Raw genomic sequence first — 15,480 nt, forward strand, 5'->3', positions numbered from 1 at the left:
CCAGCAAGGTCTGGACAAAACCCACCAAGTTCTCCCCAAATCCCATGTGGGAAAGGCTTTCCAAAATGAAGGACTATTCCAGTCTATCATAAGCTTTGTCATAATCCACTTTGACAAACACAAAGTCTTGTTCAGTCTCCTCAACATGTTCAATCCCTTCCCAAAGTACAATTACTGCTTCAAGAATCCTCCTCCCTTTAATGAACCCTTTCTGCTTTTCAGTAATCCACTTGGAGAGGTGGCTGGAAATTCTGTTGGCAATAGCTTTGGCAAAAATCTTGTAGCAAGTGTTCAGCATAGTAAGTGGCCTCCAGTTTCCTAGCTCATCCTTTGGACCTCTTTTATGAATCAGCTTAATAACTCCTGTGTTTATAAGGTCAGGAAGTGCCTTGTACTTCACAGATTCTTCCCACACTTTCAGCAGGCAGGGAGTTAACTCCTCTTTATACACCTGGAAAAATTCAGCAGGTAGTCCATCCAAGCCGGGGGTTTTATTGGGCTTCAACTGTTCAATAGCTACATACAGGTCAGCCTGACTAATCAGAGAATCAATCAGAGGAACAGCCTCAGCTGCTGGGATGACTTTATTCCTAACCTCCCATATTAGATCCCTATTGGCTCTTACTTCTGCTGTAACTTCTTCTTTTGGGCTGAAGAGAGCTTCAAAGTGTTTTTTCACAAACTCCAAATTGTGGGTGTCTGATTCAGCTGGACCATTTTCAGTCAACAATCTTGGCATGAGTTCCTTGACATTCTTCTTCCTCAGGAGTTTGAACATCTCCTTTGAGGGCCTGTCTACTTTCCCAGCCCACCACTCTTTAAAAAAGAGAGTTGAGTGCTGGAGGGCCAACTCTTCTTCCACTCTTTACTAGAAAGTCTGTGACTAGAATGAGAGGAAAAGAAAGAGCAAATCTACTCAGAATTGTGCAGGCTGGAGTCTGGCCATTCTACTTCTTTGGATATTCAAAATCAGATTCTGGTCCTTAGAAGTCAAAAGCAGCCTTGATTGGTAGTTGCTTCACTTCTGGTTGCATTTACAGCCTCTGAAACAAGGCGCAGAGAGGTTCCTGAGAACGGTCAGTATGGAGTATGGTCCGTGGAGTTAGGATGGTTTCTATAGGGCTCGGGAGTCGGTTAGTGCCATTGGTTTCACATCTGTGGATGGTTTTCCATCGTTTTCAACCTGTGGCCAACAGGATCGACAGAAACGCTCGTTGATTTCTAGGTAGAATTCTTTTGCATGCAACCCAATGAGACATTTTTGGGCTTTGCATAAACTGAGCAAGTGAGTTTACAGCAAAACAAATATCAAGGAAAGAGCCACTCACCCACCACCAGTACCACGGGTGGCCACCCCACGAGAACAGGCCCAGCGATGTTCTAATATTTAAAACTCTATATTATATAATAAAAACCTAAGGGAGAGTGGTATTCGTGCTCCTGGTGGTGGTGTGTTAACTGATCGTCCTAATGGCCTGGGTTATGCTTGGATGTGGGAGTGCTACTGTGAATTTTCACATGGTATCAGAGCTCGGGCTTGTGGTCTTAGCACTGCTATTTTCAGGTGGCTCTAATGGAGGAGGTGTGGAGGTAATTCGAGCATGAAATGATTGGAAGATATGTTAGATTAATATCCCATTGAAGAAACATAGGAAGTCGAAGAGCCATATATAAGCTAGAGTTATACCCCCGATTGGTATTTTTGGAGGGAAGCACACTAGGAGGTGGGAGCGCGATGGGGGCTTTGCTGCAGTGCCGAAAGGGGGGTGGTGTTCATGCTCATAGTGGGGTCATCACCTGGTAGTGCATTGCCTAGTGGTCGTAATAGCCTAGGTTGTCCTTGGATGTAGCGACGCTACTAATTCCCATAGGGTCACCCGAGACCTCTTCAGCTTTATAGTTTAAAAGATACCTTTGAAAAATCGACACTCATATCAAATTAGAAAAAAACTTGAGTGTAATATTATAAACACTTGAAACACAATATCATAAGTTAATAAATCTAACTCACTACTAAAGTAATATTACCTAGGATTTTTAATTAAGTCCATTATGTATCAATACGAGTCTCTTATAGTTCACTGGTCCCTAGAAGGTTGTCCATTATGTATTAATACTAGTTTTCTATAGTTCCCTAGAAGGTTTTTCTTCAAGAGTTTATTATGTACAAGCATGGTGTGATGAGGTGAGACTTTCCATGAGTTCTCATTGGAATGTAAAAGCACTTGAATATAATGGTTTGCAATAGCACTCTATTTCTTCTTGAAGTCTTCAGATAACTTGTTGTCAAGCAAACCGACCATTTTTTATGTCGACTAAGTAGAGCCAAGAATGAGCACATGCATTGCATAAAAGTTGTAACTCCTAAAGTGCGAACAACACCCAAGCAAACCGACCATTTTTTATGTCAACTAAATAGAGCCAAGAATGAGCACATGCATTGCATAGAAGTTGTAACTCCTAACGTGCGAACAACACCCAAGCACCTATTGCCTCATTGCAACAGAACTTCTCATGTGAAGTGTGTGGAAGATTTTAAAAAAAGATACCTTATAAGTACACATAGTTTTAAAATGAAATGCTAGCTCCATTTCTAATTAAAGTCAAAGACATTGAAGCCCAAAAAAAATTGCATCTCCTAGAATTCTAAATCTAGAGACCATCCCTTATATTAATTATGCAACATTTTACGTCATGCTCTTGGGGTATAATAAAGGTTGATGTGATGCATGAAGAAAATTTTGCGTTCTTTTCTTACTATAAACATGAGAAGTACAAAGATGTGTTTCATCAACTTATATGTTTAAGCCTACAATGTATCATGGAAAGTTCATAATAGCAAATACTTTGATAGATAATTAAGCATACTAAGATTATAGCAATGACTATTAGCTTGGGCATGCCTTAAAACTTTCATGTGTGCAACATTGAAAACTCCAAGTATTCACCTCTAAGCTTGTTCTGCATGATTTTACAACAACCTACTCTTGTGTATCAAGATGTCGATGCAAAACCATATTTGGTAAGTACTTTTTAGTTCAATATGAGTAAGTGATAAAAGATTACAAGGTGTCCTATTTAGAAGCCCAGAAATTCGGTCCCACCTCTCATTGTCCCACACAAAAGATGATTGATCCCATCTAATATGTTGTCCCAGTTGCTAAATAATAAAGAGCTCTACTAGTGCTATAGGTGGGGGGGGGGGGGAGAATTATGGATGCAAATATGAGAAGAGTATGGGGATGCTAGGTTCCCTTTTTTTTTGTTGAGAATTGAACTGTTCCTTTGGTATGTGTAAAAGGATGATTGTTTTACATGTAGATGGATAGCATACTAATATAAATATGACTATATTTCCCCAAAACAAAGATTATAAGGTGTCCATGCAACTAGAACGTGAGTATGTCACACTTTGTACTACGGATATAAGCTTACAAAGGGAATCTAGGCTTTTGGATGGCCCGACGTTCAAGAGCGTCACGAGCTTGCAGCTTCAAGAGCTTGCGAGTTATAATGTTTGTACCCTTTCTTATTGGGTCATATCGTGCTATACAACATCTCTACGATGCTATGTAAAGAGAGGCCATAATACATGCCATCATACGACTGGTGCTATGCTTACGTCATGCTCAAATAGATGCTCTCTCTATGTTTTCTTGGCTATCATGGGCACCCAACATCAAGTATGCCTATAAATACTCGAGGGAGGGGCAGCTTGTGTTCTCTGAGATTCGTAGCCATGGCTTCGTTAGCTTCAGCTCACGCATTCACCTTGCATTCATCCAGCCAGTCTCGCCTTTGTGTGGGTGAGTCGCCGTTTCTCAAGGTGCGTTGCCCTTTTAGGGGGGTCCGTGATAGTGCCGGCGTAGGCTCGAGAACGCGTTTAATATGGAGAGCAGAAGGGTATAAGGAATCTGAGGTTGACAAGGGTAGTAGAGTTGATGTGAGAGATGGACGTAGGGAGGATGGATCACTTAATCTGGAGAGACGAGAGTTGCTAGCTGCATCAGTAGCGGGTGTGTCGACGTTGCTGAGTTACCCAGCAGTGGGAGTGCCGGTGACGCCGCCGGATCTCGCGAAATGTGAGCCGGCGACGGTGAGCACAACGAGCGGAACGACCGTGACGTGCTGCTTGCCGGAGTCGGCGAGTGCGCCGAAGGTGTTCACGCCGAGTCCGGGCTCGGTGCTCAAGGTAAGGAAACCGGCGAACAAGGTGGACGCTGCCTATATTGCGAAATACAACAAGGCTTATGAGCTGATGAGAGCGTTGCCGGATACTGATCCGCGCAGCTTCAAGCAGCAGGCCGACGTGCACTGCGCGTTTTGCAATGGGGCGTATCCGTCCCCGCAGAACAGCAGCGCCGAGCTCCAAATACACTTCTCCTACACCTTCTTCCCGTGGCATCGCTACTACCTCTACTTCCACGAGAAGATTCTAGCCAGCCTCATCAATGACCCGTCCTTTGCCCTCCCTTTCTGGAACTGGGACGACCAGAAGTTTGGCGGTAACGTCATGCCTGCACTGTTCACCCAAGCCCAGACCTATCCTGCCCTCTACGACGAGAAGCGCAACCAGAACCACTTGCCCCCCTCCATCAACACCCTCAGCGTCTCCGACACCTCTGCTAACCTCACCGACAGCCAAATCATCGCCGACAATCTCAGTGTCATGTACCAGTCCACCGTCAAACCCACCACCGCCACCCTCTTCATGGGAGCAGCCCCCCTCTTCGGGTAAGCAATCAGCGCCTTGTTAATTAGCCGCTAGACATGAAGTAAACCTACCAATCATAGACTGTAGTAGCCTGGAAACAGTACTCCAGGTGATGCTCGTCGTCTGCTAAAAGTGCAGGACTAGCTGTAGCCGGGGCCTAAAATTAGAATCATGACGGGCAACTTCTATTCTGCTGGGAGGGACCCCTTGTTCTATAGCCATCATGCAAATGTTGATCGGATGTGGACCGTGTGGGATGCACTGCCGAATCGTCGCAAAGATCTTTACACAGACTCCGACTTCCTCAACTCCTCATTTGTGTTTTACAATGAGAAGTCAGAGCTGGTGCAAGTGTATGTGAAAGACTGCCTGGATACTAAAAAGCAGCTAGGGGTCACTTATGAGGAAGCCCCAGGCGACAAGCTTTGGCTCAAGCTTGAGCCCAAGCCCCTCCTTAAGGTGAAAGGGGTTGTTCCAAAAGGCAAGGACAAGCTTGCTGAAGTGGGGTCTGCTGCCGAAGGTAAAAAAGCTCAAGATCTCACTACCACGCTCTCCTCCCTCGTAACACGCCCTACTAATCTAGCAGAGTATGCTAAATCCAAGGGGCTTAGTGAGTCCGAAGTGGAAGAGGTGCTGGTTCTGCAAGACGTGCAGGTGCCCAAGACCTCAGCAACCCACTTGGCAGTTTTCATTAACCTGCCGGATGCAGACTCTACAACTTCTCTGGATTGTGCTGAGTATGTGGGCTCTTATGCGAATGTGCCCCACATCGGGATGGACATGTCGAAGAGCAGAATCAATGTGAAGTTCAGCATCAGCGACAACATCACGAAGCTTGGCATCGAAGATCAGGAGAAGATAACTGTCACCGTCGTAGTGAAAGTGTCAGCTACCAGCGCCACTCCCGTGACCATAGCAGGTTTTAAGATCGTATATGTTTAGAGCTCGGCCTACCTACAGCGTTGTGCTGTGAATGTCTTGGGAAGAGGCAGTGCTTACGGATCTTGAGTATGCTTTATATTGTACGCTTTTGTTTTCCTTGTGGTCCTCGATTGGTGACATGGTAAGGATATTGCCGGATATTAAACTTGGCTGATGGGCCATGTTGCCGATCACTAAATAATTACAGTATAATTACTCTTTGACACATAGTATATAGATTATGTTTTGAGTGAACGTGGTTTCCTAGCATGCTTGAAAATCCAAATGAGGTTCCCATTCCTTCCACTTGCATGAGTTATTTTGACTAGATTCACATTTTTTTGTAAGGACGAAAATAAAATTAAAAGGGATAAGAAAATGAACAAGAGAATTAATTCAATGCAATTTTAATATAGAGACTATGGTGTGTATAGAATCTTTATCAATACTAGTCCCCCAACCCATCCTCGGGACGGGAGTGGTTTGGATACCATAGAGTAGGCCTTAAATTTGAAGACCATTTTGGCAATGATGGACGGCTATGAAGAAAGCATCAAAATTGGCATACTTGTATATCAAGGCACTATGCTTTGCATATATATCCACAAAGGGAGATCCTCAAGCACTTCGTTTTCTTTGAACAAAGCACCATTGAACTTGGCATATACATAGACACATCAAGTTTGATGGGTGCTTGGCATACATAGACACATGGAGAGAGATGTGTCCTCTTTTATATATAGTAAGAAGTGGCATGAACCATCTCTGATAGGAAGTAGCCATCTAATGAAACATAAAATTAAAAATAGACTCCTAAGCTTCCACACTAAATCCATTTAAATATAACCTCGTAAGGATTTATTCTAAGTAATTGAGTAAACAAAATCTCACATTGATCTCATAGAAAGGACCATCTACCATTATGAATAATATGTGGCATGTGCTCTCTAGAATATTCTAATATGCAATTAGAATATCGGGACCATGGTGTGTACAAAAGGTAAAAATTATCCGATCTCAAAACGTTGATATAAACGTTGATGTGCACACACTACATTGCAATGTTTATATCATGGATTATTCTAGTGATACAACAACACTAGAAAGATGCTCACAGGCTACAGTAGTGACCATCCTGTAGCATGTGAGCATCCATTGCCTAAAAGGTGAAACTCAACATCAAGTATGCCTGTAAGAGGAGGTCGATGGAGGGAGGGAGGGGCAGATTGTGCAAATACTCATCCTATGCATTCACCGAGCTCCAAATTCACTTCAACATCTTCCCTTGGCATCGCTACTACCTTTACTCAAGGGCTTCAGACTGCAAGGGCTTTTGGGGTTGTTGCACACAGGTGTGGCCGCTTTAGGAGAGAGACCTTGTCATTCTCAAACATGTGGCTATTAGCCTATTAATCAAAATGAGTATTTGCATAGAACCTACTTCTTCAAATCCCCTTTGTGTTGTTTTTTGAGCAGCAAGATGAACTTTTTTATGTGATTCCTCTAATAAGTGACCCAATTACGCACATTTATTAAATAATTACTTTGAATTTGGCCTGTGATTAGTGACCCAATTAAGCACGTTTGATTTAAACTAAGCTTAGTCCCAATGTGATAAAAATGTTACGATGACCAAGCTAGACATTAAGCAAAACATACTTTAATCTTAACAAATTGGAAACCGAAACTACTCAAGTAAGCAAGAATCAGCATAATGAAGCAAATAAAAGAGAAATTATTAATCAAAATAAATCACAAATAATCTATTGCTCACTCATTTTAGGGCTTCTTGAACCTCTTTAAGGAAAATTTAACAATTGTCTAGCTTTTAATCATCCAAAACCAACATGATTAAGCAAATAAAAAAGAAAAGATTAATCAAAATCAATCACAAATAATCTATTGCTCACTCATTTTAGGGATTCTTTAACCTCTTTAGGCAAAATTAAACAAATTCCTAGCTTTTAATCATCTAAAATCAAATCAACACAAAATAGCACATTTAATAACATTAAATATATACATTTTTTGTGATGCAATACTAATCAATGCCGAGAGTAGGAGCTCGGAATAACAAGCACAATAAATTGAACGTAGGGAGAAAATGTCCAATTGAGGGGGTAAAGACCTCGGCATCCTAGAAGTCCTATCTTAGGTGGTGAAAAACCAAAACATACCTCCCAAGTGTCACACAAAACCCGAGCCCACAAATAAAAACTCATCATTTCCACTGAATGTCCAAGTCCAAACCCATGGCCATGAGTTGTGTATTCACAAGAGCAATGTTTATACTAGTTGAGTCCCAAAAAATCCCATAAGAGGTTGTTTCCACATGGACTAGATGCTATTCATTTAAAAGGTAGAGTTGACAGCTATTCTAACAAAGCTTGTCAAGATTCATGTTCAACAATGAGCGATAATGAACTAGAAGATTTTGATTTTGAAGCTAGACAAGGACAACAAACTATATATGTTAAATATCCAAACAAGAGGCGCTTTTAAGATCTTATTCTATGCTGGTCTTAAGCTCATACTTGAATTCTTTCAAAATTTTATGGACTATTTCTACTCTCTCTACAGAACTCACCCATTCTTGAAAACAATGAAATAGATTACAACCATCATGGGATTCTTATCTTGCTTGGGTATAGATAAGAATCTACAACCCTTCTTGCTAAGTTTGAATCTATAATGATTTCTTTGTGATTAAAACTTGCATAAAGTGTGTCTAAAATACAAATGGGGCATTCAGGTATCAATCATGCCTTTGAAAGTGATGTGTATGTATCCGGGTAAGCATCGAAGATGATGGTAATAATATAAAATCACTTGCTCTTTTGGATCCATGTTCCTATCAGAGCAAAGCACTCATTAGGTGAAATTTGGACTCAAAAAGGGCCCTATAATAAAGTATTAAAAAAAGAATGGTCCAACCAATGAGAGAGCTAAGATTCAAGATATCCACGTAACATGGATCTTTTTGAATATTCTACCACCAACTCTGACAAGTTAAAGTTTCTCAAATAAAATATTAAGAGGTTTATATTAAAATATAAGGAAGTGGAAGATGTAGCTTATACTCTCTTAACAACAAGGTGATTTGACTGTAATTCAAAAAAATTATCTTCTTACTTTTCGTTTCCCCCCTTTTGTTTACTCTTTTTTCAAGTTCCTCCCTCCCCCTCTTCCCTTGCCTCTCTTTTTTCTACTCCTTTTACAACTCTTTCATTTCCACTTTTTTTGTTTCCTCTTTTTTTTAGTCCCCCCTCCACCCCACCCCCCTTATCCCCTCGTCTCTCTTTTTTCTACTATTTATTCGAATCTACCATAGCTTTTGCGTTTCTCCTTCTTTTGTTAGGAAAATATTTACAAGTATGTTGCTTAGTCTACTAGCCTTCAAGTCTTTATGATTCTAATTTTTTATGATACCTTGTTGATGTTTATGTCATTATTTGATTAGTTTTTTAGGTTCCAAGTTACTGATAATGCATGTTAAGTTTAAGCTTTCTATTTTGAAGTTTTTGTGCTCAAAAGGTTTGCTACTCAGAATTGTTTTTGAGTAAGAAATAATCACTCTTTAGGTTTTTAATTAAGTTTAGACTTTACATTTGGAGGGTAAACTTTCATGATGTTTGGCAGGATTTTCTTAAAGTAGGTAATAATCAATCTTTAGGTTTTTAATTAAGTTTAGACTTTAGATTTGGAGGTTAATCATGCATGATGTTTTTAAGAGTAGATAATAAGTAGTGTTTAGGTTCTTTTTGGGAATACACATTCTACTTTTTCAATAATCTTCCATGATATTTCTCTTTGCATGTTTGTGGCTACAAGTCTAAGTATTTCCTTAATTTGTCAACATCTTCTTTGAAGACCTATATGGTAACACATTTTACTTTTTCTTTGATTCTTAGTCTTATTTTTATTGTAATGTCTATTATATGCATATATTTCTTTTAATGGAAAACAAGATCTAAACTATTGTCCTTTTGTACGTGCAAATGCCAGAAAGATGAAAGGCTATAAGTTCTTTATTTGGGAACAGTAAATATATATAATATTAACAAATCCAATCCTTTACAAAAAGTTCATTTACAATTCTTCTCTTGAATACATCAGAATCATCAGCCAGAGGGGTCCTTCTCCAGTCCAAGATCTTTCAACTTACAATTAAGTAGCTTGCATATGAGATCCCACCTTTTCTCTTACCAAACAAAGGAAGACTGATCCCAAGAGATATGATAACCTGATTGCATATAGGCAATCATCATGGCTTCATAAGTACATCCTTTGGGACATTGCTTCTCTAAAACTTTCCCACCTACCCAGATCTTTACAACTAGTCTTGTTCCTAGAGGATTCTCAATGAAATCCACAAAGGTGTAGGTAGGCTATTTTTCCTTTAGGTACCATCTTCTAATCTTTGAACCAAACTTACAAAGCTTTTCTCTCATATCATGTCCTGAGTAACCCTGCATAATGTCAATAGTTAGGAAAAACCTAGTATGTACAAGGGTGTGCCAATCTGTGGAACAGATCATCTGATACACGTCTGTTTTGCAGGGTTTGGATTAATTGAAATATGTCAGTATCATTTAGTTTATTAACATAATATATAAACTAGGATAATTTTATACAGTAGCTCTAGGGCATCTACCCCAATGTTGACCTCTTTCTCAAAGACTATATTATTCTTGGAAATCCAAATTTCCCACAAATAACAAAATATAATGACATTAAATACTAGATTTATTTCTCTATCAACATCAGCCAACCTTCCAAGAACCCAATCTTCCCAAAATCTCTAAACCCCTACACTTTTAGATACCCATTTCCCAATTCTACCCCATACCCCCCTCTAATAGCTCAACAATCCCTGAAGGCATGCCTCCCATCTTCGAAAGCAGCTCTACGCTTTGGGAAAATTCTAGAAGTGAAGTTCCTTTATAATAGCTTGAGTCGTAATGGTAAGGCCAACATGCATACCCTCTATAAGAAGACATGGGCTTTCATTGGGATACTTGCCTCCCACATATTTCTCCATCTCTTCCTCTAGAAACCAATATTCTAGCTTACCTTCCAAACTTTGTTGCAATATACTGCATTTTTCTCACTCTTTCTTAATTCAAGGTGTAGAGTCTTCGGTACTCCTTTATCCAACTTGTGTGGATACCCATTCTTTTTGCACTTTTGTCAACACCTATCCTACCAACTGCCTCTCCCTTGGTAGTAATCCAAATTATACCACCATCTGATCCAAATCCTTCCATCCCACTAGTGACAAGTCCCAACAAATTAGCCAACCTTCTTAGGCCTATTTTGTTTAGTTTTTTGGCTAGAGTAATGTTAAGGCATACAAGAGGGGGATTAAATTTAGGATTCCACCATAGCCTCAAACTGAAAAAAGAATTGCCTCCTGTAACTTTGGGGTAACCATCCCAACACATCAGATTCATCACTTCCTTCCATCTACCACATAGAAAGTTACAAATGGGAGAGCTTGTAATTTTAAGAGGAGCATAGGAAAACTTGTCTTTCCAATTTAGCCCAAACCATCTGTTTTTTTGAAGGACATGGGAATCTTCCACTAATTCCTTTAACATTCTAGGCCATGACTCTTCCTAATGTAGACATTTGGGAAGATGCAGGATACTAATGCCACCTTCAATCCTCAGCATACTCAGCTTGTCCCAAGTAAGCCAAGCTACCACTCTCCTGCTGTTGTTACTCCTATTTCTCCATAGAAAGTCCCTTACAAGTCCTTTAATTTTTTTCACTGGCTTTACCAAACCTGAGCACAGGGCTCTCAAACATGATGTAGGCATTTAGAATAACATTGTAGATGATTAGCCTATCATGAATTGGAATCCTTACCCCTCCCATGAAATGGAATCCTTACCCCTCCCATTTCTTCAATTTTAATTTGTTCAATTTTAGGGTGAGTCTCTCTAGGGCCCAATCAGTTATGTTTTGTTCTGTCACCTCCACCCCAAAAGGAATTCCCAGGTGTAGCCTAATGATTTGACCTCTCTGAATCACCTCACATCCCCATCTTTCTCGACAAACTAATTATCTTGGATTTCTTAATGTTGCCTTTGGAGCTTGAAACATCGGCAAATTTTTGTATGATGCATAATTCCTGCCTCAAATTATCATTATCTACGCTCAGGAAAAAAAAGAGTCATCAGCAAAACATTGAATTACCAACTGTTCACTACTCCTAAGCTTTAATCCAATGACTCTCCCTTTTTCACTAAGGAGATAAATTATTGAAGACTTTATATCTTAGAGGTCTCTAGCGCACTTGACATATAAAAATGTTTAGATAATATGCCTTACATAATGCTATGAAAGACCATGCTAACAACGGTAATTCAAGAACAAAAAAAGCAGATGTGGGGGAGTCAATTAACAAGATCTTTCATTTTTGTGAAAATAAATATTGGAAGTCCAGTGCATTGAAACAATTTTTATAATGACTACACTACAAGTATTTCACAAGTCCATGAAGGATTCATGGGAAGATTTTAATATCACACATTATAAAGTATGTATATAATTCAAACTTTTAAATATAACAAGCTAAAAAACAACATTTATAATCATTAACATACATCATTATTATTTTTTAGCACATCATTTACAATCACCTCCCTTAGTTTATTAAGGAGTATTGAATTCCAGTAATTTGATCAACTCAAGAAGGAATGGAGAAGTCCCATTACTAGGCTAGGAGTGCATATTTTTCAACATACACAACATGGTGGCGGAGAAAATAGTTTGAAAGAATTGTTTCAATGGTTCTACATAAGAATTTTACAGTGATTAAGGATTAGACACCAAGTACAAAAGCTAAAACCCATGATAGCAATTTGAGTAGCACAAAAGGAAAAAAGAGGAGATGCATATAAGAAATCAAATGCAACACAAAGGCATGCAGAGTGGAGGGCAAAAAATGTATGTATAAATCAATGGTGGATTGATCCTACCATCATTTAAAGGTTGTGAGACTTTGTCAGCATTCGTTTCCACTTTGCAAAAGAGGCCACATTGTAGAGATTTGTGGTTAACCTTACAGGTGTATGTGGTCTTGTAGAACCTAAATCTTGCATGAACATGTTTTATGGCATCTTCACATTTTTACTAATCCTCTTTAGCATTATACCTCACCATGTAGTGCTTACCATGAGCTCTTTGGATCTTCTATCCCAAATACAAGGGCATCTGCAATGTATGAAAGAAAATACTTTGCCCTAGAAGCCTGTAACCTAGAAGAAAATCCAAAAATTTTCAAGGCTCAATGTTTCTCTAATAGTATGATATGTTTTAAATTTAATAAGAATAGGAGAGCCGCTAATGGACATTGTTATTCCTTTGAAAGTAATCATCTCGAGCTCTATGTCTTTTATATATTTGTGATGGAAAATCAACAACTTTAATTATGCAAATACTTTATGTAGTGTGCCAATGCAGCATCTTTGCCATGGCCATTTTATCTCTTTCCTTTTGCTCGAAGAGGAAAATCATCATGCTCAACACTAAGCTACAAAAAAAAAAAAACAAATTTAGTACCACATATATAATAGCCTAAAAACATACATAATGTTTAACATAACTTGCTATCATATATATATATATATATATATATGGATTTTCATCAAAAACCAATATATTATTATTCCATAGATTAGTTAACAACTTCCTACAGTAGTATCCTTCTCTTTAGTAACATCAACATCACCCTGTATAAATTTTGGTGCACCCTAATCCGATATCTTAAGATGCTTTTAAATTTTAGAGAACTCTTCTTCTCTTCTCTTTGTAGCTTTTGGCTTTTCTATAGCCTACCTCTAATGCATTCTTAAGATCAGCATACTTTAATAAGACATCCTCAAGAGCAGCATACTCATCGCCATCGTGCTCAACATTTAACTGTTCCTCATCCCACAAGAATTGGCAACAATAAGTTCTAGTGTATTATCTTCTGAGATATTAAACATTACTTGTAAGTAGTATAATAAAACACACTCCTCGCCGCAAAACTTAAAACAAGGAAGAACTAAAATAGCATATATCACTTTTTCATGCTACATTGACATCCTCTTTAGATTGTCGTATTGTGCTGAATTTTATCTTTATTATGTTCCTCTTCTAGTGTTATTGCATGCTCATCCTCTTGATGTTCCTCCTCCATGTGAAAGTGCCCCCTGAAAAACTACTCACTCATCCTTGTTTCTTCTTGGCAATGCTAGCTCAACACCTTTCTCTAAAGCATATATTTTCTTCCATGCCATGGATAATGCTTCACAACCAATTTTGTTCGATCTCGTAGCTTACTGAATTTTTTATTAACCTTTTACCTATCATTGTATTCAATTGAAAGATCTTGCTTACGCACATAGGTCTTTGATGAAAGTGATAAACTATCTGGATTGAACATTGGTAAAAACTGTGACAATGATAATGGGATCCATCTTGTACTGAAAAATCATAAACATTTTCTTCTACTGATGTTTCTGCCAACCATAAACATCAAAATTCATAAGTAAATCTAAAATATTGACATATTTAGAAAAACAACTCTAAAGTATAAATAGCATGTTTACCTTGAGGTTGGATAGGATCCCCTTAGATCAATAGAGAAACTCTATTTGGCTACATTTTCTTAGAGTTGATGTAAACTATGTAGCATGCAATGAAGGTGCAAATAAATCTAAACGAATATCCATTACCTTGGCAAAACTCTACATTTTTTGTAAAAATGGACACTACTTTGCACACCCAGGTTACTCTTTAGTAGAACCTGGCATCTATGGGCACCCTAAATAAGTATAGAACCTTTGGGAACTTTGAATAAGTTGATCAAATTTTCTTCATAAATGTAATGCCTTTCTAGAAACACATAAAGTACCCTAAAACGTGATATAGGCTTCTCAAGCATGCTACTTTGCCTAGATTGCATTTTAGGGTACCTCTAGTCTTCATGAAGGTATTCATAATCCATTTCATGAAGGTATGTCTAGTCTTTATGAAGGTACTTATAATGCATTTTCATTGACAGTTGAGATCCTGAGCCTCTAAGTAGGCATATCTTTGCAATAGGATAGGATCCCCTTGGAGCAATAGAGAAACTCTATCTCGCTACATTTTCTCAAAGTTGATGTCAATTTCTTAGCATACATTTAAGGTGAAAATAAATCTAAAGGAATATCCATCACCTTTTCAAAACTCTACATTAAACAAAAAAAAAGAAGGGCACTACTTTGCACATCCAAAGTACTTTCTAGCAAAAACCTAGTATCTATGGGGCACTCAAAAGTACCCTAAACATAATATATGCTGCTCAAGTGCATGTTGCTTTGGTGAGATCACATTTCAAGGTACTCCTAGTCTTCATGAAGGTACTTCTAAGTTGTGTAAGTTTATAATTTTCGACAATTGAAATTATAGTTTGAACTTCACTATGCAAGTGCTTTCACTTGATTCAACACCAATAACTTGTATGTTTTCTAAGACGGTCAAGAGGCTCAAGAAAATTTTGAACTTTATGTGCCCTTGTATAGAGAAAGAGAGTTTCAAGTCCTTTCTTCCAATGATGTATTTGCACGATAGTGTTTTTATCACAATCATGCATATTATACCTTATGTCTCTCTATGATCCCATCCATTGTCAAGAATATCCATACAAATAAACATTATTTTTGTAAAACCAATATCATGCATTTTATACCATATGTCTCTCTATGATCCCATCCATGTAATATCCATACAAGTAAACATTATTTTTGTAATAAAAATATCTGTGCTGGAAAAGAGATCAATAAATACATTGGTTGGTGTGAACATTG

At 38.4% G+C, this 15,480-nt stretch overlaps 2 protein-coding genes across 2 annotated transcripts; both read left to right on the forward strand.

The window, feature by feature from the left end:
* The first annotated feature begins 3,739 nt into the window (after positions 1-3,739).
* Positions 3,740-4,738, forward strand: LOC147603384 (polyphenol oxidase, chloroplastic-like). Its single transcript, XM_086796956.1, has one exon. It carries the CDS (start codon positions 3,740-3,742, stop codon positions 4,736-4,738), a length of 999 nt encoding a protein of 332 aa, XP_086653082.1.
* Positions 4,739-4,885: 147 nt separating this feature from the next.
* Positions 4,886-5,656, forward strand: LOC147603385 (polyphenol oxidase latent form, chloroplastic-like). Its single transcript, XM_086796957.1, has one exon. It carries the CDS (start codon positions 4,886-4,888, stop codon positions 5,654-5,656), a length of 771 nt encoding a protein of 256 aa, XP_086653083.1.
* Positions 5,657-15,480: the final 9,824 nt, after the last annotated feature.

The sequence above is a fragment of the Cibotium barometz genome, chromosome 64 (genome assembly GCF_041138505.1).
Source record: "Cibotium barometz isolate CiBa-2024 chromosome 64, ASM4113850v1, whole genome shotgun sequence".
NCBI classification, from domain to species: Eukaryota; Viridiplantae; Streptophyta; class Polypodiopsida; order Cyatheales; family Cibotiaceae; genus Cibotium; species Cibotium barometz.